Genomic DNA, 27,720 nt, shown 5'->3' on the forward strand with positions numbered 1-27,720 from the left:
GGAAGGGGGTGGGGGAGGCGGCGCCGAGGCGTTTTTGTTGTTGTTGTCTTGGAGGAAGTGTCAGGTGGTGGGGACTGCTGGCACCAGGGTGCTTCACCACTTTGGCACCGGGCTGCAACTCCTCTGGGGACCTGGTTGCAACACAGGGGTGATTTGACATCAACATTCATGAGGATCTAGCTACATCACCCTTGAGAACCTGACTACATTACCTTTGAGAACCTGGCTACATCACCCTTGAGAACCTGGCTACATCACCCTTGAGAACCTGGCTACATTACCTTTGAGAACCTGGCTACATTACCCTTGAGAACCTGGCTACATTACCTTTGAGAACCTGGCTACATCACCCTTGAGAACCTGGCTACATTACCCTTGAGAACCTGGCTACATCACCCTTGAGAACCTGGCTACATCACCCTTGAGAACCTGGCTACATTACCCTTGAGAACCTGGCTACGTCACCCTTGAGAACCTGGCTACATTACCCTTGAGAACCTGGCTACGTCACCCTTGAGAACCTGGCTACATTACCCTTGAGAACCTGGCTACGTCACCCTTGAGAACCTGGCTACATTTCCCTTGGGGGACCTGGCTACATCACCCTTGAGAACCTGGCTACATTACCCTTGAGGACCTGGCTACATCACCCTTGAGAACCTGGCTACATCACCCTTGAGAACCTGGCTACATCACCCTTGAGAACCTGGCTACATCACCCTTGAGAACCTTGCTTTGCCAGAAAGACCAGGCTGCTTCATTGGGAATTTAGCTGCAACACCACTGGGTACCTAATCATCAACATCGCTAGAGCCTTGGCTGTAACGTAGAGGTGAACAATTGCATGATCACTGGGGACCTGGCATCATCTTCGGGTTGACCAGGATCCATTGCTACTGAAGACCTGGTTGCAATATTTTTGACCTGACTGCAATAATGTCAGGTCATACCTTGCATTATTGCCACTGGTGACTAGGCTGCATTACTGCTGAGGCTGAAACACCAGGGTGACCCGGCACCAACATCAGGGTGACCCGGCACCAGCACCAGGGTGACCTGGCATCAACACCAGGGTGACCTGGCACCAACACCAGGGTGACCCGGCACCAACACCAGGGTGACCCGGCACCAGCACCTGGGTGACCTGGCACCAACACTACTGGTGACTGGGCTGAGATAACAGTGTGCCAGCATGGAGTCTCCTGACATGCAAGCCAAGTACCAAAAGCTGGCATCTGAGTACTCCAAGGTGAGTGGAAACCACGCAAGTTGAGAGAGTGATAATCCTGGATAACGATTACATATTGCATTAGAATTGCACCAATTTAAATGAGATTATTATTCATTTTAACTAGGGGGCAGAGATTAAAACTAGAAGTCAAATCATGTACAGTACAAATCGGTAAATCACATGTCAAAAAGAACTTGTTTGGTGTTAAGTTTAGTTCATTTTGTCTTATATCAAGGATTTCAACTCCTTCCTCCCATAAGGTTGAACTACTTAAACCTACAGCAGATCCAACTCCAGAACAGATGACTAACTCCTGGGTACCTACTTACTGCTAGGTGAACTGAGGCATTAGGTGAAAGGAAACATGTCCAACCATTTCTGTCCTACCCGGGATTCCCATTTGAGAGTCGAGAACGAACCCAACTGTGCTACTGTAGAATAGGTTAAAATCCAATGGTTCTCAGTGGGCGAGTCATGACCCCCTTGGGTTTTTCTTATTACAGTATTATAAAATAAGGCCATTCCCGTTAAAGGAATGGGAACCACGAGGATAGACAAAGAAATCTTTAGTCTGAAACTATATCCATACACAATTTTTAATGTAAATATGATAAGAGTGTGGAAATCGAGTCACTGCATTAAGAATGTGGAAGGTGGTTCTTGGAGTCAATGCATGACTGCTAATGCATCTGGGTGAGCACATCCAACTAAGCAGGAACTTCCATCTCCTATGTGGATTATAATCTGAAGTGGACACATTCAAAATATTCCACCCAACCACTTTCTTTAGAGAGAAAATCTCTTGCTTTTGATTTTTAGCATCATTAGACCTGTTTTGAGAGCTATACAAAGTGCAATGTATAATTTACACTGTGTCTCTTCCTATCTCCTCTTCATTGGTGATTAAGATGAGTAAGAGCTACATTTGTTTGCTTTTACTTAAGATAAAACCCTTAAATGGCTCAATTAATTAAGTCCTACATCATGTTGTGCATGACAAATAATACATAATCACAAAGCAAATGTTAAAAGGAGCATTTGACGATTCAAACACAGAGGTAATTGAATATCATTTATATCGATTGGAGCTGCTTAGGGGTTAATCAGGGTTCACAGAATCGGGCAGAATGACACTTGGGCACTGGTGCTGGAAGTATCTTATTAAACTTGCATGGACATGTCGTTTAAGGTGCTAGGGAGTAGTGGAGATAAGCTCAGTTTAGCCCAGTAAGGTCATTAAAGGCACATCAATAACGAATTTAAAATTCTCCTGAATCTTCAGTTCTTGTTATGATTGACCTCCAAGTGAGGCTTTATGGGGAAGTAACAGGTATCTAAACTCCAAAAGTATAAAAAAAAATGTGTATTGTGGGTGGCTCCACCCCATTTTGGATTCTAAATGCTCGATTGTACTGTACTACAATACAGTACCTGATATTTCTTTGTTTTTTGTTTGTGTATGTGTTTACAATTCATATGTATAGACTTATAGCTGTGTGTGTTTCTTTCATTGTAGCTTGTCAAAATTGTGTAATTATTAATTTTATTGCAGTTACGTGCTCAGAACCAGGTGTTAAAAAAAGCTGTCGTTGATGAGCAAGGAAAAACTGCACATCTTAATGTGAGTATGTGTGTTTGTCGTCCTGTTTCTTCCCGGACACTTATGAAACCACTTCATAATATTCTCACTCAATATAAAGTACTGTAATGTACATCAAGAATTAATTGTTAATAAACATTTTCTATTAAGAATTTAAGTCTCATCACAGTAGCTAGCCTTACTTCTTCCCACCTTCAAAAGTTGACTATAATTTTGCCGCAAGGAGGAGCCTTTGGCAACACAGTAGGACTATGTTAGCCAAAATACAATACAGTATTGCAGTTTTGATTGATTGATATTTTTTTCAATGAATTGCAAGATAATTCAGGATATTCGAGTGAGACCACCACCTCACAGTTGAACACTGAGAGTGCTATTGTGACTTGTCTAAAAACTTGGTCTGTTGTAACCAAGCATGCTGTACAGTATCCACTTGATTAAACAACCTATATGGGGGGGGGGGGTTATACCGTAATTGTTAAATCCGGGGAGCTGCCAAACACAGAGGTGCTAAAATATTGGTAAATTATTAAATCATATTCAGGAGAGCATCAGGTCAGTGACTGTAAATAAGGCTCTGGTTACTGATGTCAAATTCAGCCATTAGAACTGTCGAATGGTAAATCATAGGTCCTTAAATTAAGTGGATATTTCTAATTACTTGTACATTGGTGCAAAACACATGTTGCAGTGAGGTGAAAAAAAAAATGTATGAGGTGTATGAAAAAATGCCTGATTTGCAAAATCCATGTCTTTGATTTTGAAAATTATATCAAGATGCATATAAAATAAAAATCATTTTGAGTAAAAAAGAGCACTTAAAAAATTGTCTAATGCATTGGAAGATCAGGCATAACAAATGTCAAAATATCCAAAATCAAAATATCCAAAATCAACAATGAAATTGTCCACTGTTTTGTATACAACAAAACACAATAAGAATGAAGTCAGAATAACAATTTGAAGTTTTTTGAAATGTTGAAGCCTGCAGGCATGTTATAGTTCAATATGAGTTTCTTGTTTGCAGTGAGAGAACATTGCATAAGAACATAAAAATAAGTTAAAGAGAACTGCAGAAAACCTATTGGACCATACTAGGCAGCTTCAATTTATGTCTCCCCAACCATTATATTTTTGACCGGCTCTCTGTTTTTCAGTATGATTTAGTTTTACAAAATCATCTATATTAATACAGTCTGAGGAAATTAAGTAATTTTGTATGGTAATTGTTCGTCTTCATAAAATACCCAATCCAGTGGTTTTTTTATAATATGAGGATTTTTGCATGGATTATTGGATTATCCGCAGTTCTTCTATACTCAAAGTAGCGCGTAAAGCAACCCACTCAGGCTGCGTACCCTATGTTTGATGAAATTTTACTGTTATATTCTTACATCATTGTACATTCTACACATTTTTATATTAAGCATTAATTATTAATGTTCAAATACAGTACATGTTTTATCGAGCTGAGTGAACAAATTTAGTTTTCAGAGGTCTTGAGTCTTACCATGTTTCCCTCTGTAAAGTTTCAATTGACCTGATTTTGCTTTACATGTTTTACAAGAACATAACCTTGTCATATCAAGGCTATCTGTACTCAGCATCCTTATGATAAAAAAAATGATATAATCATGAATTATATAGTAGATGAACAGTATTAATCTGATTAACTCAGTATTTTTAATAATGGTCAAAAACAATACAAATGACCAAGCAGTTTTGGTGAATTTAAAATTGTAATTGTTACGAAATCAGTTGAATAAATTTATTTATAAACGCTTTGACTTAACATAGGCATAAACTTGTTGCTTATCATTATTGTCATACAATCATAGACATTACAGGACTGTATATTCCCTCCCCTGTTCCTTCCTCCATCACATGGCAGTGACCTTGCTACCATATTATCCACAGTTTACATCATGTGCGTAAATGTATTAATGCTATTTCATCATAAAGAACAACCATGCAAGAAATACAGATTTTATTAACCCAGAAATGGGATCTATTTAAAAGTATTATTACACTGAGGCATGCATGACTAAAAATAGTTTACAAATCAAATAGGAAAAATTGCCTATGTCAACTAGAACAAAATGTTAGTGAGAGGAATGGCATGGTAAGTAAACACTATAAAGTTAAACCATGTGTAAGAATGAGGAAGTAGTGGTGGTAATGGCTGGCTAGTTCCCCTCCTATACCACTGATCAGCCGCCTAAATAATCGACTACATCACCCTTTCCAAGTAGCTGGTTGGTCTTGTTGCCGACAAGCAAAAATGCAACTGCATATTTGTGTTTAAGATTGTTCCACTGCACAAACTTATTCATACCATTTTGTATTATATTGTAAATAAAAAGTAATACTATAGAAGAAATGGCTTATTTATATGAGGATCCCTCATTACTAAAAGTAATGAGGCCTTCAGCAGAATGATAGTAATTTGGTGTAATAAACCATTTTCTTCATTCATAAGTTTTTGGGAAGGGGAAGATGATGTTTTTCTATAATCCATTTGCTGTTCATTATTCAGAAAAACGTCCTAGAGGGTGGATTTCAATGTTGTTGACAATTCAAGTTTTGTTTCTCAGGATTTGATAAAGTCTCGAGACCAGATGCTAAGGAAGGCAGAACAGGAAAATGATTCTCTTGCATTCAGAAACCAGCAGTTGACGAAGAGACTCACACTTCTACAGGAAGATCTTGACGAGATTCAGGTTTGTAGCTTTTGAGTTAAAGAAGAGTACAAACTTAAAATTTATACATTTCTTATTACGTAATTTTACCTACCAGTTTTCTCCTCTAATATGTGAATCAATTAATCTGTTAAAAGTGCATCATGTTAGTCAAAATTAAAGCACCAAAATATTTACATTTTCTATTCATCGGCCTCGATAGCTTTGGTAGTTTGCTTGAGTTCGTTCATTTCTGATTGGACAAACCAGTTGCAAAAAATTTAGTATTTTACTTTTATGTTTTAGACCTCAAAGGTGGATGTTGGCTAAGCTTGAAAAGCAAGTTAAATTGGTTTGCCTTTGTAGACACAATTTTACTTAAAGATTGTTCTTCACTATCGCATGCAGAATGCTTAGTTCATTGCATGCATTTTCTGGTGATATTTGGAGCTTCTCAAGTGCTTCTTGGCCAATAGTCACAGTCTGCTCACTATGTCGGGGACTTACTAGTAAAAGTAATGTCATTCACTGATCCCACTCCTTGTAACTTTCATCTGATTCCTAAATGAATTCCTATAATAAATCCTTGTTTTCAGCTATTAACCCTTGAACTGCTCAGTTATTTAAAAGTGCTACATTATGGTGCACATGACAAAAAATAGTTAACAAATTAAGATGGAAAAAAATTGCATATGAATTGTACACAAGGTAATACAAGTGACGATTGGAGCAGTGTAAGGGTTAATTGTTTTTCTGACGATTTTTGTTTGGTCGTTTAGATGTTTTAATTCTACAATTCCACCTCTTGTAGTCTTAAATACTACAGATTAATAGTGAATGTGTGTTAATTGTGAGGACACAGTATCAACTAAACTGTTTACTGTACTGTAACTGTAAACCTGATTTACTATTTTGTATTCATTGTTTACAGTCCAAATCCAAGAGAGGCAAAGTGAAAACCGAGAGTGTGGGTGATGGTGCTCTTGCGGACAACACTGTCTTTACTGAGGAGCTTCAGGTTAGTGTTGATTGAACAAGTTACTGTACCTTGATTTTGGGATACAAGTACTGTTAAGTTTTATAGTAAGTACAGTATGTAATTTTGCAGTGATTTAATTTGGTGATATTGATGGATTTTTGTTCAGTTGAGTGTTGAGCTAGGGAAGGAAAGTGGCTGGTGCAGTGAAAGCCCAGGTTATGAAGAATACCGGTAATATAATAAGTGGCGGCTAGATGGTTGCATGATGGAGCGGTGGTGCCGGCACCACCACCAGTAGCTTATAAAATCAAGAGTTAAAGGTGTTAGGAGGAAAGATAGAGCAAGGAATTATTGTTTTATAGAAAGACAAGTGCAAGAATCTGTAAACTGTAAGATTAAAGAAAATTTATAAAGACAGTTTGTTCATGTTGAATGAATGGTTAATGATGACTTGTTAGATTATTGTATATGAGTGAATTTGAAGGTAATAGGAGAGGAAAGCAGTGCATGATTAGCAGTCGTATAGAAAAGAAATAGTAGTGTTATACCAAATGATCTGTATTGTTGGTTCACAACCAAAGTTCCTGGGTTCAATTCCCACAGTAGGACAGAGACAATTTCCTTTCATCTGATGCGTCTGTGTACAGAGACGTAAATAACTACCCACGAGTTAGACGATTTTGGTGTTCGGATTTCAGCTGTTCAGTCATACCTGATATTTAATGTTTTATACATTTTCTTTGCATGTAGTCCAAGATTCAAGAGAATGCTAGATTACAGTCTGAACTAGCAGAAATTGAAACGACATATCGTAGTCGTTTATCAGAACTTGACACACAGTTGGAAGTCGCTAAAAGAGAAGGACAAAAATATAGAGAGATGCTGGAGCTTCGAGAAAAATCTGCAAATGTAAGTTTTATCTCGGAAGGTTTAATTGTGATGCTTATGTAGAATTTGTTCAGTATTTGTTAAACATTGTTGTCAGTAATTTTAGGCATGGCTCTAACATGTAAAATTACAATTTTACATGTTGGAGCCATGTTGAAAGATTTAACACTTTCGCTCGGGGATGACGCAGCATTGCGTCATCCGTTTACTGGCGGTAATGCCGGGGATGACGCAGCATTGCGTCATCCGTTTACTGGCGGTAATGCCGGGGATGACGCAGCATTGCGTCATCCACTTTAAAAATTCGCCAAAAATCAGGTTTTTATCCGATTTTTTGGGGACTGGTTTTAAAATGTGCGCCGATGTCTTCCCATTTTCTTTGTTGAGCCTCGTCGCCCTCAGGCTGCTTGGCACACGCCGTGGGCCCATTGTCTTTGCTACACTGTTGTGACCAATGTCGCTTCCCCTCGCATCTCAAACGTGTGAACATTTCGGCTATTTTCCGTGGCTATATTTCTTACTGCGGCTTTAGAAACTATCTACGCTTACTCCACGATGGATAGTAATCATGAACAAGGCCCTTCCAGGAAGAAAATTGCGAAAGAAAGGCTTGAAAAGGGTAGGAATTGGGAGTGTAGCAGGAAGGCCTCTGAGCACTCACTCACGGCTAACACGTGGCCCGTCTTCAACTCGTCGGCGGTTGGAGCGTGACCAGGTTTTTTTTTTTATAGGCTAATGTTCCTCTAGAGAATTTTATTACGAACCCATTGAGACCAAAATGAAAGACCTAGGACAAAAATTGAGGTGACCAGAGTGAAAATAGTGAAAACATTTTATCCCGTTTGCGCGCTCCCGGGTAACTCGTTCGCACTTTCTCTGTTTGCTGCGGATAATTAGCCGGGCTTTTGGAGTTTATATGCATTTAGTGCTGTAGAGAATTTTATTGCGAACACAATGATACCAAATTTAATCTCGTAGAAGGAGAATTGAGGTGACAAAGTTGAAGAGAGTATACACTTTTCGGAATTAACGCGCGCTTCCGTGACACTCTGGGGCCCATATCGCCCTGTCGAGGGGTGGCGCGCGGGGTGAGCGAAAGTGTTAACATGGCTCCAACAAAGATTTAACCACATGCTGAAAACATCCAAGAATAGTCCTTGCTTTAAGTTACCTCCACTAGATGAGCTTGCATCAGATTTTTAGAACATCATGAATTAAACAGTACAGTGGCACCTCGATTAATGAGTGGCTCTATCTACGAGCATTTCGAGTAATGAGCGAGCCACTTGCAGAACATTTCTCTATTAACGAGCTTTTCCTCGATTAACAAGCGTTTCTGCTGGTTCTCGGACACTTTTTACGACAGTTTTGTTGTTTTGTTGTTGTTTTACGACAGTTTTTTTGTTTTTACGACGTCTTGTTTCGCAAGACGAGTTTTCCACATGATGACCTCGGTGCCAGAACGGATTAAACTCGTTAATCGAGGTGCCACTGTATATGATAATACGAATATAATGTACAATACTAGTACTGTGTTTTTTTATAGATGTAGTGGGAACATGTACTGTAATTAAAAAAATCAATCGATGGTAGTGGATGAAAGTGAATGAATTAAATCTTACTGTCTTGTAGTCATAATATTTTATGTTGTTATTCACGATCCTGCTGTATTGACCAGGAAATCGTGGATCAGCTGGAAAGTGAACGAGTGCAACAAGAGGTAACTGGCCAGCAGCGGGAGGCTGAGCTACGGGCACTGAAGGAACAGATTGGCCGGCTTCAAGATAAACTTGCCCAATCTGCCACCATCAGTAATTGTTATCCAACACAACCAGACAACCAAGATGCCCAGGTCTCTCCTCACCACACTGTTGGCAAGCGTACGTTGCTTCTGTGATAACAGACGTACTGCAGTTTGTTGTATTTAGGAGAATTGGGGGTCACTGTACTAAGCACTGATGGTCAAACTTAACCCCTTAAGTTTGGGGCTAAAACTTTGGGGACCGGGCTAAAACAATGCATTGTGTGCTATGTGCAATAAAAAAAAAACTGAAGAAATTCTTCTTTCTTCTGATATTGTTAATTAGCATCAAAGAAGCATGAAATTCTCTGTACAATGCCCCTACCAATCATGATTTAATTAGTGACCCGGTGAAGTTGTGTGGACTCTGTAGCTGGGTGTTGAGGTGTCTGGCTTGGGTCGCTAGGTGGTGAGTGACAAGGTAGGGTGCCACACGACAGTAATTCCTTACATTTTTCATTGTGTCTCACTATTTGCTTAATTTTCCCCTGTTCACATGTAGTATTAATGTGGCAATATGGGTATTCATTATATATAACTTTGGAAATATGCGTATGTACAGATATATGTTTGCTATGTAAATATACACATCCTGTATTTATTCAAACCAATATTTATGTGAGTAAATCTTACAGGTGCACATAGTACACATTTTATATGCAAATATGTACTGTACATGGATACTGTAGCACTGATTTACTGATTTAAAAGTTTTGGAGAGTGTTATTGGCAGTCAAAGTTAAGGTGCAGTTCACATCACTCTTGTTGCTCCAAGTGCCATCAGCAGTATATGTTTCTGACCCCTAATCTCTCTTACTCTTGCACACCAAGTATTGCATTTGTGTCCTTGCTCACTCTGCAACAGGTGGTATTTAGTAGTGTGTCACAGAAATACTCTTGTCCAAAGACTGCCAGGTTAACACAATGCATAGTACTAGCTGGCATACTTGCCCCACAGACACATATACTCACTAAACCACAAACAGCAGTTCCCAATATTAGTATTTTCATCACATTTTGTAGCGTGCGAAAGCAAATTGGTTTCAATTAACTGCATGATTTTTTTTCTCGCTACAACTATTGACAAAGGTATAGCTCTGTTTTATGTCATGATCACTAACATATAGTCACAACTGGCATGATTAGCTAGTAACAGGATTACTATAAATAGAAGCTGCTTCGCATGGGCCAATAGGCCTTCTACTGTTTCCCCTTATTCTTATGTTTTTATTTTTGTACATTATCATTACATTTGAACAGAATTGTACATTGTTGCAACAAAAATTCTCCAGTTGGCAACTGGAAGTGTACATGTCGTCAGTGCACCATCGCATCAGTACCACACACGTGACCTCACTCCACAGCCTCTCTTCTCATGCTGTTAGAGCAGCTTATTTCATATTCTGAAAGATAATCTTCACGTTAACTACAGTGTTTGTTACATATTCCTTGTCATCACCAAGAATGTCCAGGACTGTCAAAGTCCTAGCAATGTTGCATAACATTGGTGGTCCATATCCTGGCCAGATTGGCTGCCCTGCAAGTTCAGTTGCTGGTTGGTGGTGCACCAGACATGGTGTGCTGCTTTTTACAAAGACCATGGAAGGAAACTAAGGGATTCAGGATATTTTCCATTTTAGCAAATGACTGACAGAGGTCTCTCTGTTGAGTGATGTTCCCCCTAGAATTGGCAGGACTTTTGAAACAAAAAGTGGTGATCCTTGAATCATGCCTAGACAATTGGAACATACGGACCAATTGCTCTCAGGCGATTGGAGCAGTATAAGGGTTAAGTTTATTGATTTTGAATATACTGTATATATGCCCAAATAGTCTGTGAATTAGTGGCTTTATATAATATACATTGTTTATCTAGGAATATACTCCGCTGTTTCATGTCTAATGTGTACGTGTTATATAAATAAGATTAATAATAATTATCATTATTTATTACAGTATTATTATTGATATTATTGTTAGTGTAGTATATAAAATGCAGTACATCAGTACTATATTATTTATTATTTAGCAAATGCATTTATAATAAAGGGTTAATGCTAAATCTAATTACAAAAATAAGGTATAATACTATTAAAATAGTAGACTATAATTAAAAGAAGCAGTAAAATTGAAAGTGTAGATGTATATATGCATGATATCTTCAGCGGTGGCATCCAGCAACCTGGACATCCCAGTACAAAATGGACGAGACAGATCTCCCAGCTTCACTGCCAGGAGCTTGGTGGACTCGTTTGATAATCTGATTCAAGAAATGTCAAAATCTTTTGCCAAGTTTCTGTGTAGTTACGGCACGAGAGTCAAGCTTTACGAATATTCTTCGGAGATCCAAGAGAAAGTGAGTGTTACAAAGTCTCTGTTGTAAAATACTGTTGATGACTTGATTATTTTTAATTTATTAATGGTCCTTCAGCATCTATTAGTGGTGTGGACATAACGTATCACATTTCTGCGTCAAATAAGTTATTTTTAAGAGTTATGGAAATCTAGGTTTGCATGCTTCATATTGGTTTCTTGCACGTGTATTATTAAATAATTAGTGCTCCCTGAAATTTGAATCATGTGGCAGATTAGTTCCATGGTAGTGCATTAGGTCTCTAATATCTCTATTAAAAATCTTTCCTTTATAATGAACTTAAACACACAAGTTAATCAGGTAGGAATGCAGGCAATCAAGTTCATCTAGCAGCAAATAAGTTTCTTGGAGTTTTGGCAACTGTTATGGGTTGCATCCTGGGTCAGGTCAGTAGTTCGACCTTGGGGATGCCTCAACAGTGGGAAACTTTTCATGAGGCTTGCCACTACTACCACTACTACTTCATGCAACTGCCTGGTTATATCTATGTCTATCTTTTTTTTTTTTTTTTAACTTTGAATTTCATTGTATGAACCACTTTTCTTCCCTGGCTCAACTTCATCTTTAAATTGCACTTCTTTCTGGTGTTAAATAAGCTTTACACCTGAATCCTTCAGCTATTTATGGAGAAGAATTCTTGTAGCCCCTTCCATTCTAGTGCTTTTTTGCTCACTTGAGCTACGTGATACACAGCATATAAATTGTTAGGGATATGATATTCAACAAATATCTTGTTTCTTTTCAGCTAATAGAGCATTTAAAGTCAGCAGCTTCCTCATGGCATTCCTTAGCATCATCTTACCACCAGCTGGCAGAGAATACCTCAGGAGAAGGTTTTGTTACCCTAGAAACCTTGAGTGGTCTTATGCAAGTGAGTCGTCACGTTACGGCATGTGGTGCCAGCTTGCGAAAAGTTTTGCCACTTGTGGTGCATTGGTAAGCCAGGAATTAAGGGTATTTAATATTAATAGTTATTTATACAGTTAATCCTATTTTTTATATACACCATGAAGATTGATTTGAATGGTATTTTGGTACAGTATAATAATATTTTAATGTATGTACATTATTTATATTTTGTGTTATAATCAGCCTTATTATACTATATTCTATCATTCTGTATCTTTGAAGTAGTATTCTTGATATTTACCACAGATAAATGATCAATGGGCTAAAATGTTTAATTTAATATATGACTTAATTAACACAAGATAAAAATTACTTTAGCACCCTATGCATTGTTAGTTTACCCAGTAAATATATGATAGCAACTGAGGGTATCTCTAAAATGAAGAGGGTTGAAACCTTTTTAGTCACAATGATTCAGACTAAAAGGATATAGCTTGGAAACTATTATCTGTAAAAACACATCTTTCCCGTGTATACTTAGGGTGTCGGAAGGCAGCAGAGGACAAGTTGACGGAGACCGTGTAGGAGCAGCGTGGAGTGCGGCATTCAACAGGCTGGTGTCTTCTTGGGGCTCCTTGGCTCCCTATGTCGCAACACTTGCCAGTCAGAGTGAGTTTCTTTTTAAGATGATTTATTTTGAATTGTCGCATAAAATATTAATTGTGCAGATCACTATGTAGGTGTTGGAGTTTTCTTTGGATCAAATAGTTAATAGATGTCGCACTGACCTCAGGTGTTTAAACTTAAATAATTGTCTTGGCTTCAACCTGAATCAATCACCACCATCTATTATTATTATTATTATTATTATTTAGGGTTATGAGAGGTGACTTGAAATTTAATTATCTTTATCCCCAGTTTATAAGTTGTCAAGTTTAAAGTTTTGCTGCTTATGAAAGAAAATTAAAAGTTAACACATAATTATGAAATGATTTCAATTCAGGCTCACCAAACTCCAATCTACCCCCGAGTGCCCAGGGACGTGTTATAACTATGCTCAGTGACCGTCTTAATAATCTTCACGCTGCCTTAAGAGGTGGGTGACACCCTTACATGTATGATACATTGGCCTGTACATATACATATCTCTTGTCTACCGAATGTGTCTATCATTTATTTGACATTTTTATTTTTCACGAACAAATAGGTAATATTCTGCCATGACTGTCCTGTCAACGAAGTTAATTATATACAGTATATGGATCCTGTCATGACGTATTTATGTCATCGACTTCATAAAGAATCGTGGGTTCGATCCCAAGGCAGGACAGATATTATTGGGTATATTTTCATCCATCTGATGCCTCTGTTCACTTAGTAGTAAATAGGTACCCGGGAGTTAGATAACTGTTGTGGGTTGCATCCTGAGGAAGGTCAACAGTTGGCCCATGGGGGCCTCGATGAGCCTAAGTTGAGGCTTCCTGTCCCCCGATAACAGAAATTATTAGTATAGTTTAAATAACTTGGCCATTATCTAGCACCCTCGGGCCTAAAAGCTTCCAATAATGTGACTACTGTATACACATATATTTTCACCCCACAACTTTATTTGAACTAATTCTTATATCTGTTACCCAGTACATAATTTGTAAGTGGGTTCTGTTTATTACCACATTAATTTACGGTTTGATGTATAATACAGTACCTGTTGGTTCATTTGTATCGAAGTTAATGTGTTCTCCATGTGTAAACATTCTCTGCTTAATATTTTAGGAAGCCATCTTTATTGCAGTTTTCTGGAATGTCTGGTACTTTCAAATATCTCACTCTTTGTTTTTATATCCCTTAGCATAATAATCTTCTTTATTCAAAGCTTCTAACATACCAATATACGTAATGGAACTGTGTTGTCTCCTTTTTTATTAATCTTATGATTATTGTAAAGATTAGTATAACTGCACACACAAATGCAAACTTTTTATATTAAATCTTTATAATTCTTGAACTTATATATCTACTTTGTATATATATGTATATACAGTATCATGCAATTCCACTGTCTTGGTGATAAGACAGTCAATCGGAGCTCCAAAGTGACTGCTTTGCAAAGAAAATGTTGTGTCCCTAATGAAATTGGTAGAATGTTTGGCCCAAGTAAAATAAGTCGGGGTGTCAATGACTCAAGCTCCACACCGGTGACTGCGATTTCCTGCTGACAGCACAGCACTAGAGAGAGCCAATGGTTTTCCCATTGTTGGGGACTGGAAGCCTGAGAGGTTTATCGTGGTCCCTAGACCAGTGACTGACCTTTCCCAAGATACACAACACAATACATATTTCCCACAACAGTTGACTAACTCCCAGGAACCTATGTACTGCTAGGTAAACAAAGGTATCAGGTATAAGGAAAATGGCCTGAATGTTTTGCACTGTCTGGGAATGAAACTCGGGTCTAAATGGTCATAGGCAGACTTTTAAGAAAAGTGCTGTGCTACATGAAAAGTGAAATGAGACATGTGCCGTCTATTCTGATATTGTATTCAGTCTGGAAATGTTATACAGTATAGTATAATCATGCAGCCCTTTTTGTTTGCACATTTTATTCAGTCTTGAAATGCATAATCATACTATGAATCTGTGTTTGATAATGCTGAGTGTAACTTTGCTACAGAGGCATCCATCACGTACCAAAGGAAGGCTGCAAATGAAAAAGATCTGCCGTCTTCATCAGGAGAAGCAAAGGCTGCCAATGATGAGATTGTTAGTGTTCTCACAGAACTCTCTTCCACATCTAATAAGGTTAGTTCACATCATCTTGATGCTTTTTGTGTTTGTACATTCTGTATTTAAAATCATATCATATAGTATATTAATCTACTCTATTAATCTAATCTACATGTCGAAGTTTTCGAAGTTGCTGTAATTTGTTTCCCTCCTACATTGATACATCATCATTACCCCCATTTTCTACTGTCATGGGAAAGGAAGTGAGTTAATGATCATTAAAACTTCTCAAAATGTTAGTAAGCAAAATTATTTAGTGAGATTATTTTAATGTTTGTTTAATCAACTCCTAATGACTTAAGACAATGTTTATATTATTTAAGAGGCTAAGTGTGTAGTTTATTATGCTTTATTTTTTTCATTATGTAGAATAATTGTACTCGGGATAACATTTTATTACAAGACAGTATAGATTAGTCTCATATTTTTCAAGCATTTTATAATCAAAATACCACAAGGGCTGTTTACAATAACCAAGATAAATTTACATGATCTCACACAAATATAATTGAATTACTGTACATTCTTCCAATTCTAGAGCAGCATTGAATATGCTTTTTGCCTTATGAAGATATTACAAAAAAATCATTAACAGTATTTTTTACCAACTTATAAAAATTTACAATTAATTACCAAATGATTGGTGAGCATATTACAATAGCGTTTATTTCTTCACCACTTTGTGTTCTTACAGATGGCGACTATGTTCAGAGAGCAAGTTGTTCCCTACTGGAATAGGAGTGGGTCAACCCCAAGCACTCCTTCTTCACTGTACCCAAGCATGCCTTACAGCCTGAATAAATCTCTCAGTAGCTCTGTACCCATTCCTCATGTAAGTTGTATACAGCATTTATTAGTAAAATTCATCGTAATGCTGCTAAAGAATAAGTTTGGACATCTATTAATTTACTGGAGGATAACATTGTCATTGATGAACTTTATAGATTATATTGTTGGTGGCTTGCTTCAGTGGGCTTATACCTTATGTAGAGTCTGAAGTAAACTATAACCGTTCTCTTTTCTGGGGGGGAGCCCCGTCGGCTCCCCGGAGCTATCCAGGCTGAATGGATATGTATAACTTTCTGGCATCAGTCAATGTGCATGGAGTTCATGCCTACCGGGGACCATGAGGCAGAACCTGGCCCCCTCAACAGAGGCACGAGGAGCAATGGCCCATAGAAACCCCCGTGTGGTTGGGATCCTCTCTCACACTCGTTCCTTTTATTTTTTTACACATAGTAACAGGAACAGATAATTCCTGATTCCTCTTAGCAGGCTGAGAGCTTTTCCTTCCCACAGTTCATGGTAAGCCTTACCTACTAGTTTCCCTGGAATACGACCTGCCAATTGTTTAACAATCAGGTACCCAATCACTACTGGGTGAACAGAGGAGTACAGTTAAGGATTGGCGTCTAGTCAATCCTTCCCGGCCAGGATATAAACCTAGGCCAAATTGTTCACGAAGTGCGGGGCGAGTGTGTTTCCACTTCGCCACCAGGGACTGCCTTTTAGGTTAGTGTGGCTGAGGACTGCATCTAGCTGTATATTTAATGGTTGACGATTTAGGGAATTCTACTAAAGCAACCTTAATCTGTGGCCAGCCTTCCCTGGTGATTACCTGGTCTATGAGGCTGTTCCTTTTTAGCCCAAATATTAAGGAAAGATATCATTCATTGGTATTATTTGTAACACCTGGAAACTTAAATTATAGGTTAGTCACAGCAAAGTGAACAACTGAATATATTGTATTGTATTATTTTACTTGTCAGTAACACTGACCTATAATTACCCAAGTGTAATTACCTAAGTGTTGTTACTGGATGAGAGTTATGCTCGTGGTGTCCTGTCTTCCCAGTACTCATTGTCATATAATGCTTTGAAACTACTGATGGTTCTGGCCTCCACCACCTTTTCACTTAGCTTGTTCCAATTGTCTACCACTCTGCTTGCAAAAGACTTTCTAATATTTTTGAGCACCTTTGTTTCCTTAGCTTGAATCTGTGTCCTCTTTGTGAAGTTCCTGGTTACTGTGTTATACTGTACATGTTTCCCCCTGAAACTAATAAAATCTGTTAAAATTTACCAGGAATAATTTTATAATTCAGGATGAAAGCCATCCAACACTTTGTGACGGCACACTAACCAGCCCTGGAGAGAGCACGATGTTGGGAGACAGCGAAGCCTCTCTTATGAAGCAGCTGGCTGTTGCATCCTCTAAATTAAGTCAGCTTGAAGCAGAGAGAGAACACTGGAGATTGGAGCACCAGCTTCTACAGTGTAAACATCAAAAGGAAGCAAAGGTTTGCAGCAGCAGCTATTGTTGTTACCATCATTTTGTTACCCAGTTAATTTTTAGACTTTGTTTTTCTAATGATTTACTGCTGCAAGGTTTCTATTTATAAAATTTGTATACATTGAAGAGCCCAGTTGTTGGCCACCAGTAAGCGTATTTACATAGATGTCAGATATGGTACTGTATTGCTATGCCAGAATATATATATTGCTCTTGTAGCGTGTTCGGCAATTGGAGAATCAGCTGAAAGGAGAGTTTACGTCTATTGAGGAAAGTGACTACTTGTACTCCAAGGACCATTCTGCTTCAGGTGCCTCGACTACATCAATAGTAAGTTCACCTCATACCAGTGGCATACCAGTTATATTTTGTTACTTGACACATTAAGGGTTAATTGTGATACAACTGGGCAACATATAATTATGCAATATATGGACCAGAAACAAATTCATACTTAGTTTAAATACTGTATGTACAGTAGACTCTGGTACTAAATATGTACCAGGTTACTCCCAGATTGCCACAGAAGTAACCTTGTAAACGGTGAAATTAGTTGGGTAAACGGTGGGGGGTAACGGGCGTACATGGCTGGAGTAATTGGGTAAATGTTGGGAATAACCAGGTAAACTACAAGAGTTTGCATGTTGATATATGGATTATGTCGGTTGTGGTTAAAAAAAAATTGCAAATTTGTTAATTTTTGGACATTCCTGGTTAGAAATTCTGCTTGGTCAATGTTCAGTTAACTTGAATGAGGATGGGGTCCCATGTGATTTGTATTAGTGAGCTTAAAAGGAATAGTACAGTACAAGTACTGTATTTACAGAGCAGAATCATAGTTTTATTCTCATATGATAGCCACAATGAGAAGTAATCTCAAGTCGTCCTTCCCACAGCCCAGCCCAGAATATTACATCGAGATTATTTATACTAAAAAAAAAAAGCCATATTTATTTTGCTCAGGCTTTTGTTCCTAGCATTTCAGCAGATAGAACTGTAGTCCCGGTGCTCTAATAATTCTTGAAGTATTGCTGATAGCTGTATTTTATGTATTTTATTTCATAGCTCCTATTTTTTTTTTTTAAGAAATAGGCTATTGCACTCCTCTAAATTACGTTGGAATCCAGCACCGCAAATATGGTAGTTATCAAATATTTTTGCACTTAAAGTATCAAAATTTTCCTCCGCCCCGCCGCCCCTCAGTTTACCATTGTCTCGCGCTCGGTGACTACCCCCACATCAATTCTTCTCGCGGATTTTCAATGTTTTGTTGGATTTTTGGTGATTTGTCTATACAATTTGTTATTATATATCTCACCATGGGTCCCAAGAAAGCCAGTGGTAAGGATAAAGGCCAGAAAGCTCATGTGAGGATGACAATAGAGGAGAAACAAGAGATCATTCGGAAGCATGAGAACGGTACACGTGTTGTTGAACTTTGTAGGCAGTACAACAAAGCCACATCAACAATATGCACTATACTTAAGAAGAAAAATAAGATTATGGGTGCTAAAGTGGCAAAAGGAGTAAGAACATTAACGGCACAAAGACCACAAATACTTGAAGAAGTGGAAAAGTTGTTATTAATTTGGATACACGACAAGGAGTTGAGGGGTGATAGTGTTTCGGAGGCCATTATTTGTGAGAAAGCCAGGGTGTTGCACGAAGACCTTCTAAAGAATGTATATTAATAAACCTTCTAATACACTATATTCTCTATCTTCATTTTTTCTTTTTTTTTTATTGCAGGTGGGTGAGGTGTACGGTGCTGACGGGGCTTCAGATGAGAGAGAAAAGGACATTCGGAATCATTTTACAAGCCGCTGCTCTCACCTGTACATGCAGCTCACATCGGCAACAAGCCAAGCTGTTCTTTATCAGAATGAGGCGAGTTGTCAGGTCATCTAATGACCTAGATCCTTTGGTTTTTGAGCATATGGGGTTAAGCTACAATGCAACTTTCCCAATATTCTCTTTTGAGAACACATGCAAATGTATTGATTTTTTTGTTGTGTATATTCAGTATAGTTTACTTGTATATATACTGCATATACAGTACTGTATTAGTATATTTTGGGAGAAGGTTTTTTCTAATATACATGTTATTAAACACAACTACTTTGTGACTTTTTTTAATTTTCTTATGAATATTTTCCATTCTACCATTTGGAGGGTGAAGAAACACTAGATAACTTAATCTTTCCATATTATTGTTTGACATTTTGTCAGCAGTGTGACATCTTCAGAACTACACTCTATGCACAACAGACACAGGTATACCGAGCTTACATGGAGAAATCTAGACATTTATAAGTGTGGATTCACCTCACTTTACAATTAACCTAACCTCTTTAATCATAGAGAGTGCTGAAGGATAGTTTTTGGAGCTGACACCAATAATCAACTTAAAGATGAATTCGACTTCAAGCATACAGCTGTTTGACAATCCTCCATTAATCCAGCGGGAAGATGGTAGACTTAGCAGACAACTAGAAGCTGGAGTCTGACATCAATCACCTCACCCTATTCTTCAGCACTCCCTATGATTAAGGAGATTACATGAATCAAAGAGTGAGGTGCAACCATTTATTTACCTCTTGGATAGTCCCATTAACTTTTGGGGGGGTCAATATTGACCACTTTGGAAATCCTTGTCCCTAGGCCAACTTCTGTACTGACCTTCCCCAGGATGCAACCCACAACAGTTGCCTAACTCCTGGGTACTATTTACTGCTAGGTGAACAGAGGACACTGGGTAAAAAGGAACATTACTCAAATGCTTCTGTCAAACCATTAGGATTGAACCTGGTACCTTTCAGCTGGGACTGGGACCCAGTTGCACTTGCTACTGCACCACAGAACTTATCCTTATTAAAACACGAGCCATTTTATATCAACAGAATTGTATGAAGGAAAGGTATTTTATTTGCACAATAATACTTATTAAAGATATTGTATGTGAAATTACAGTGCGAGTCATTGATGAGACGTTTGGTTGTGAGTGAAGAGAAACGATCCAGTTGTGACCAGGAGATTGACAACCAGAGGGAGACTGTCAATCAGCTAAAAGAAACACTGCAGACCACATCTCGGTATGAATGCTGTCCAGTTTCTCATAAAATAATAATTTGTTTAACATTTTATATGTTACATCTGAAAAAAAATTATTATTTCGTCTCCTTTGTCCAACTACTTGGGCTGGACTGTAGAGCGACGGTCTCCCTTCAGGCAGGTTGGCGTTCAATTCCCGACTGTCCAAGTGGTTGGGCACCATTCCTTCCCCCCGTCCCATCCCAAATCCTTATCCTGATTCCTTCCAAGTGCTATATAGTCATAATGGCTTGGCACTTTCCCCTGATAATTCCCTCCCTCCCCTCCTGTAAACTTGAATATTTTATCCTGTTATAAATAGGTATTATTGTATTTGAGTTTCTATATAGTGGGACTGCCATATTTTCTGCCACTTTGTTTCCTAAACTATATAATGCTTTTGTACCCTATATTAAGATGCAGGGTGTACAAAAGCTATATATAGTTTGGAAATATTAGATGCAGGGGTGTATGAAAGCTATATATAGTTTGGAAGCATTAGATGCAGGAGTTATCTTGAGAGGTTATCTTGAGATGATTTCGGGGCTTAGTGTCCCAGGAGTCTGACAGCTGAGTGGACAGTGCTTCGGATTCAGTAGTTCCTGAGGTTCCGGGTTCAGATCCCTAGGTATAGGCGGAAACAAATGGGCAGAGTTTCTTTCACCCTGATGCTCCCTGTTACCTAGAAGTAAATAGGTACCTGGGAGTTAGACAGTTGCTATGGGCTGCTTCCTGGGGGTGTGTAACAAAAAATGAGGCCTGGTTGAGGACCGGGCCACAGAGACGCTAAGATCCAAAATCATCTCAAGATAACCTCTCAAGATAACCCCTGCATCTAATGTTTCCAAACTATATATCACTTTTGTACACCCCTGAATCTAATATAGGGTTCATTTCTTCATCTGTAGCCTTCTTCTTCTTCTGGTTTGCACTCTTGCTAGCAGTGGCATTCACAGTGAGGGCTGGACACTCTTAGAACTAGACGAGAAAATATTTTATACACACGAAACTCCGAGTACAGTGTAAATCTATTATCCAACATGCAAATCAGCTCAGAAAATACCATTACAGACTCTTCATTAGAAAAGAAATTAATTGACTTACAGGTCATTATTTGGTAGCTAACACATTGGCATTATGACTTGTAGGTCATTACTTGGCAGCTAACTGATTAGCATTAGATGAATTCAAGCACTCTTTCTGACTTGCCTACTGTATTGCTTATTTCAGAAACTACGAGGAACAGATATCTACAATGTCTGAACATTTAGCTGATCTGAATGAAAAAATAACAGCTCAATCGGAGTTAATTGAACATCTGAAATACGAAGTCAAAGTAAGTTCATTATACATTTAGTTAGATTTGCCATTTCTCCTAAAACTATCTTTATACTTTATTTCATCCCATATTTTCATTTTTAATAATCTAACTAAATTATATATACTGTACAAGAGTCTGAAAATTAAATACAGTACATAACCATATCTTAAGAAAATTGTTGAGAGAATATTACAAAAAATATGTCCTGTATTAAGTTTTACGAATAAAAGACTGCATGTAATTGATAAAGATTCTAGTCTTAACATAAAATATATTTTGTAGAGAAAAACACCATGGGAAAATAGGGTACAATAGAAAATACGAACAAGACATTTATTGTTGATGTTTTTGTCCTGTTCGCATGAGATTTCTCGAATTTGAAGAACCTGTCATGTAGAGGTTAAAACTCGATTTGTATTAACTCTTAAAATCTACTATTAATTGATCCGGTAAACGTTAGATAATTTTGTTTACACTCTGTCCATGTTAGATACAGTATTGGGTCAGTTCAAACAGTTTGTATATTTGTAACTAAAGACATGTTTAAAGGGAACCTGTAGGGTCCAGTGATGGAAATGAGGCATACAGGCATGCACAGTATATACCGTCATCTCAATTTCCAGGGTATTTTTCATGTTCATTTTTTTTTTACTAATAGACATTTATTATCTACTGTTAAGTTTCACCTGATTAAAAGTACTCTTTTTATTTGTTATAATTATGGATGGGAATTAACACCTAATAATCGGTGTTAATTACTGAATTAACACCTTGTAATCCCAGAGCAAAATCTTGGATACAGCCTTAGTATATATAGTACAGTACTTAGTTCCCCAAAACTCATTTCCATCACTTGTGCAGTCGCAGCACAATCATATAGTCTCGGTTTCGATTCCTGGTCTGGATGAGATGTTTGGGTTTGTTCCCTTACACCTGATGGCTCTGTTCACCTACCAGTAAATAGGTACCCAGGAGGTAGGCAACTGTTGTGGGTTGCACCCTGGGAAAGATCGGTCATTGGCTTTAAGTTCCTTGCTAAACCTAATTAACTTCATGTTTACAACAATGGCAGATTATTTGGTAAAAGGTTAATTCCATTTTATTTTTAGTTCTCGACCAACTCTAATAAATCTCCAATAAATGTTTACATTTTTATAAATAATTCTTCCTAAATTTTGGTGATTCTTGCTTAAATTTCTTTTCTTTTCAGAATAAGAAAGGAAAGAAGTGAATGAAGTGCAAAGAAATTTGCAGTAGGAAATTTCTTCAGAATTTCAAGGTAGTGAATAAATTTTACTAAATAGTTTTGAAATACTGTCAATGATAAATTTTACTTATTAATTTTAAAATAATGAATAACATTTACTCATTAATTTTAAGATAGAGTAAATTTGTTGTGACAAATTTTGAGGTGATAAATCAATTTCTGGAAAAGTTGGTATCTTTCACACTTATTGATATGCACAAAATATTTCCTTGCCACTTTCAAAACATACTTCAGAAGACCATACTCATGATGAAGGAATAGATAGATAATAGTTCATCCATCTAATGCAGTGACATGTACACAATGAAAACGTGTTTGCTGTGTTGGACCTGCATCCAAAATGGTGCCTGATGTTTGTTGTTGTTTAAGATTCGCTACCTGGAACAAAAAGTTCCAAGTAGCACGGGCTATGGTGAGCCCGCAGTTGTGCCTGATACTATGGCAGGGTTAATCATCTCACAGACACATTTGATTTGTTTTATAGTTACTGAAAAATATAATTCAAAATCATATTCAATTTAATATTGAAAAATAAATAATTTCTGTGATTGCTTGAATAATCTTAAAGTACATAGGTAGAGAAAGGCCTTAGTCGAGAATAGGAGTCATTGGTAGTGAGGCTTTGCACGTAGAGGTGGTGATTTACACACAGAAGCTTTACCACCAAGTGTAACAGAGATACGAGATGACTTTCGTCTTTTTAAGGTAAAGTAAAGAGGGATGAAGATGAACTATGGCTAGAAAATGAAGAATTTAGTATGTTACAGTTATTCAATATGTTCTTTGTATCATATTATATAGTGATACTGTACAGCAGTAATTAAAAACGTACATTCTTTATCCCCTCATCTTTAAAGCCTCGTACCCATCTAATTTTTCGTGGATAAGTGACTAAGCTGTTAATGGGAAAACATAATCTTAAGTAAAGTCTCCTCTTGTCTTGATGCTTCTGTACATTGTTATCAGTACCTTGTGTTTTGTTCATCATGGATGGCTTGTGCTTTGTTCATTATGGATGTCTTGTGCTTTGTTCATTATGGATGTCTTGTGTTTTGTTCATCATGGATGGCTTGTGCTTTGTTCATTATGGATGGCTTGTGCTTTGTTCATTATGGATGTCTTGTGCTTTGTTCATCCTGGATGCCTTGAACATAATTCATTCTGAATGTGTACTGTATGTTGAAAAGATAATAAGGTAATTTAATTGTGTGACTAGATAAAGTAAAATTCATAAGACACATCTTAACCTTGTCTTCATAAGAAATAAGGTAGATAAAGATGTAGGAATCTCAGTTTACCCAAGAATAGTAAGATAAGATGGTTAATGACAGCATTGGGTAAATAAGTAATACGTAACATTTCTTTGGATTCAGAACCAGGAGATTGGAGAGGCAAGATGACCACGATACTCCAGGGACCATTGATAGGGTGATCATGCTTGTGTTTTTGAGAGCGTCATAGAAGGACTTGAGTAATAAGTTATGCCAAGGTGTTTCATCAACAAGGATGTGCCTGAAGAGCCAAGGAATCCTCTTGTGGGAGCCCGCTATGTAAGCCCAAAATACAAAGCTGAGGAAGTTCCTAGAAAGACTGATTAAAATGTTGGATCTCGATAAGGTTTTTTCAAAGATCTGTATCTTCAGTCATTAGAAAACATTTTATTCTGGAGAGATCGCTTTTCTACGTAGTTTAATCTTGGGGTAGGTTGTAGAGCCAGTGTGAAGTTGACCCACAAGTTAGTGGACACGTATGGAAGACTATTGTGTTGTTCATAATTGTTACTATGCTACTGGTGCTGGGACCTTGAACTTCACAGAACAATAAGTGTGATTATGGTGACTGTTACCACAATCAGTATGTGACTTAACCTCCCCACACTATAATAATTAATCTTTACCCAGTTCTTTTGCATTCATGTGGCTTATGTGATATACTGTAGTGTGGACAGAACTGAATCTTAGTATTATATAACCAATAAATAATTTAACATGTTTATTTTAAAGAGGTAACTACTGGTTTAAATCACTGAAATAATATAAGACAAAGGTTAGCAGACCTTTGACAATGGCCTTATCCCTATGATTAAATATTAAGAACTCTTACTTATTTATACAATTTTTCTAACAATTTATTGGTGCTCCTAATTACTGTAGCAATAAGGTATATTTGATTTGTGGCATTTCATATGACAGGTCATGCATGATGATTCAAGGTGAAGTAGTGTCTCAAATTAGAAAAAAAATTATTCTCTTGTAACTAAAGTTCAGCAAAATTACAAACTTATAGCATTCAGTTTCAGTAGGCTATCTTACATTTTTTGTAGACAATTATAAGGAGAAAGTGCTAAGATAGTATAACTTATTGTTAACACATGGAAGAGACAAGAGGAGAGGATTAGGACAGAAGAGGCACTGGGATATGAGGAAGGAGTGAAGAGAAAGATGGTGCCCAAACTCTTGGAGTGTCTAGATCGAAAACAGACCTGCATGAAGCAAGGTTGTCCCTGTGCGACATGTCCAGGTCTTTGTACATTAGATTTTCATAAGCTGCATGCTCCATACTTGGTAATAATTTGTTGTTACATTAGTCAGCCTTACAATTGGGATTCAATTTCAAGTATTACGTATTTGCGAGTTGCATAATTCATTACAAATTAATATATTTGTTTGCTTTAGTTATCCCTACAGCACTACTCACAAAGAAGTGTTGTTTTCTTTATTATTGGGTTATCGTTAGCTGCGTATACTCCACAGCGCTCCTTAATAGTCCATCCTCGCCTTCTCTGAAACACCAGGCAAGTCTCCAGAATTTTAAGATATCCATTGAATATTACAGTACAGTACTATTTTTTTCTCTTCTACATAATTCAGTTTTTACCTGGTTCCTTGCATAATTTGTTTTCTTTATGTTTATTTATGCTGATACATAAGTAGATTGCATTGATAAGACAGATTATGCATTGTTATTTGCATGTGAAAGTGCCAAGTAGGTTGAACATATATTTTTGAGATTATATTCACGTCTTTTGATCTTGAGATTGCAAAAGATCTCAGAAGCTGAAATGTCACAGAAAAGTTCTGTATTCAATAACATATAAAATGCAATGAAGAGCATTGTGATGTACTGTACATGAAAGCTTCATTTAACTATGATCATGTTGCATCAGCAGCACTGACTGTGAAATATGTTGCAGTCGATATGGTTTTCTTCTTTGAGCTTCATCTAATTAGACACTTTAAAATAATCTGACTAGCGCATCTAAAACTTTACACATATTGTATATACGTTACAAGATTGGGATAGTGTTGATATTATTTGTAACAAGTGAGGCAAGATCAAAATTGCGAAGGATATTCGAACTGCCGATAATTTTGATGTAAATTATGTTCTTGCAGGACCAAGGCAGAGGAACAATGAAACTTGATCACAGTTAACCAAAACCATTATCAATAGAAGGTTAGTTCACACACACACACACACACAACACTGCATGTCAACAATTAAGTCTTTTGACACAGTTCTAGCTTTGTGTTTTATCATCAAATTATGATTTTCAGTCAGTTGAATATTATTTGTGTAATCGTAATTGTTTTCATGGTATTCCTTATGAAAATGCTGAAGAATTAACACGTTCAAGGTTTAAGACTTTTTCTTTTTGAGTAATAATACTTTAATACCATATATATATATACTCTTTTATAAGCTGGAATTTGTGAGAAAATAATGGTGTTACAGAGGAAGGAGGAATGTTCCAAGAGTAGTTTCTGGAGTCCCAACTTCTTGTTGGACTCCATCAAGGATTCCAACCTATAATCGAGACCTTCTTTTTATTACAGAATAATCATTTTTAATGAACACTGTTGTCAGTAATAGTATCACAAAAGTCCCATAGCAACCTTACAATAAACTTATCAGGTACCATCATTTACTCAGACTGAAGTGCCCCCATGGATAGTTCAGTTGGTCTTCTGAAGCCTGTCGTTTAGCCAAAGGACAGGAGACAAACTTAGTGTGTTCCAACGTCTGGAGATAAGCCCTGTAGGTTTATTGGGCCTCTTTCTATCGCCTCTTATTTTAACCTTTTCTGTTGGGAACAAGAGCTTAGATTGTAAAATCTACATTATATGAGAGAATGTCTGTCTGTTTGAAGTTGGAAGCCACTCCCCTTGGGCCTAGCATCACTGAAATTGGCAGAGGAAATGCTCTGGGGTCTGGGATAAACATAGGCTGGTTGGGGTCACCTGAATTCAAAAAAGGGAATAGCCTGTCAGGGTTACATTCAGACCCCTACAAGGATTTCTGGCTGTGCCCACCAGCTACACAGGAAAATATTTTCAAAACTAACTTAAAAAAAACTTATAGTAATATTGTATACATCATTATTCACTGATCTTGGCCAAATTAACAGAAGTTTCCTGTCGTCGATAATTTGGCTGTACTCACTCAAAACAGACGAGAGTTTTCCACAGCTTTACAGGTTTCCCAAGCCACGGACCTTTATCAGAGTAAGGGGGTAACTACTCTTTTTTTCAATATTTCACACCACTAACCTCCTCTCATAGCTG

General features: G+C 37.4%; 1 protein-coding gene across 1 annotated transcript; it reads left to right on the forward strand.

Moving 5' to 3' along the window:
• LOC123772673 (protein phosphatase 1 regulatory subunit 21) lies at positions 1-25,818 on the forward strand. The gene is made up of 19 exons (XM_045765956.2): positions 1-1,249; positions 2,784-2,852; positions 5,426-5,551; positions 6,441-6,527; positions 7,239-7,397; positions 9,055-9,256; positions 11,343-11,533; positions 12,297-12,487; positions 12,942-13,069; positions 13,404-13,496; positions 15,072-15,199; positions 15,879-16,016; positions 17,290-17,484; positions 17,697-17,807; positions 19,227-19,364; positions 20,448-20,569; positions 21,798-21,903; positions 23,099-23,167; positions 24,529-25,818. Exons 1-18 carry the CDS (start codon positions 1,193-1,195, stop codon positions 23,117-23,119), a joined length of 2,262 nt encoding a protein of 753 aa, XP_045621912.1. The 5' UTR covers positions 1-1,192; the 3' UTR covers positions 23,120-23,167; positions 24,529-25,818.
• Positions 25,819-27,720: the final 1,902 nt, after the last annotated feature.

This window comes from Procambarus clarkii, chromosome 50 (assembly GCF_040958095.1).
Source record: "Procambarus clarkii isolate CNS0578487 chromosome 50, FALCON_Pclarkii_2.0, whole genome shotgun sequence".
Lineage (NCBI taxonomy): Eukaryota > Metazoa > Arthropoda > Malacostraca > Decapoda > Cambaridae > Procambarus > Procambarus clarkii.

Bases quoted from the DNA above. Each gene is read 5' to 3' on its own strand.
- LOC123772673 (XM_045765956.2), top strand. From the start codon at position 1,193: ATGGAGTCTCCTGACATGCAAGCCAAGTACCAAAAGCTGGCATCTGAG. The intron at 6,528-7,238 runs GTTAGTGTTGAT...CTTTGCATGTAG, and splicing joins TCTTTACTGAGGAGCTTCAG to TCCAAGATTCAAGAGAATGC. The intron at 13,497-15,071 runs GTGGGTGACACC...ACTTTGCTACAG, and splicing joins TCTTCACGCTGCCTTAAGAG to AGGCATCCATCACGTACCAA.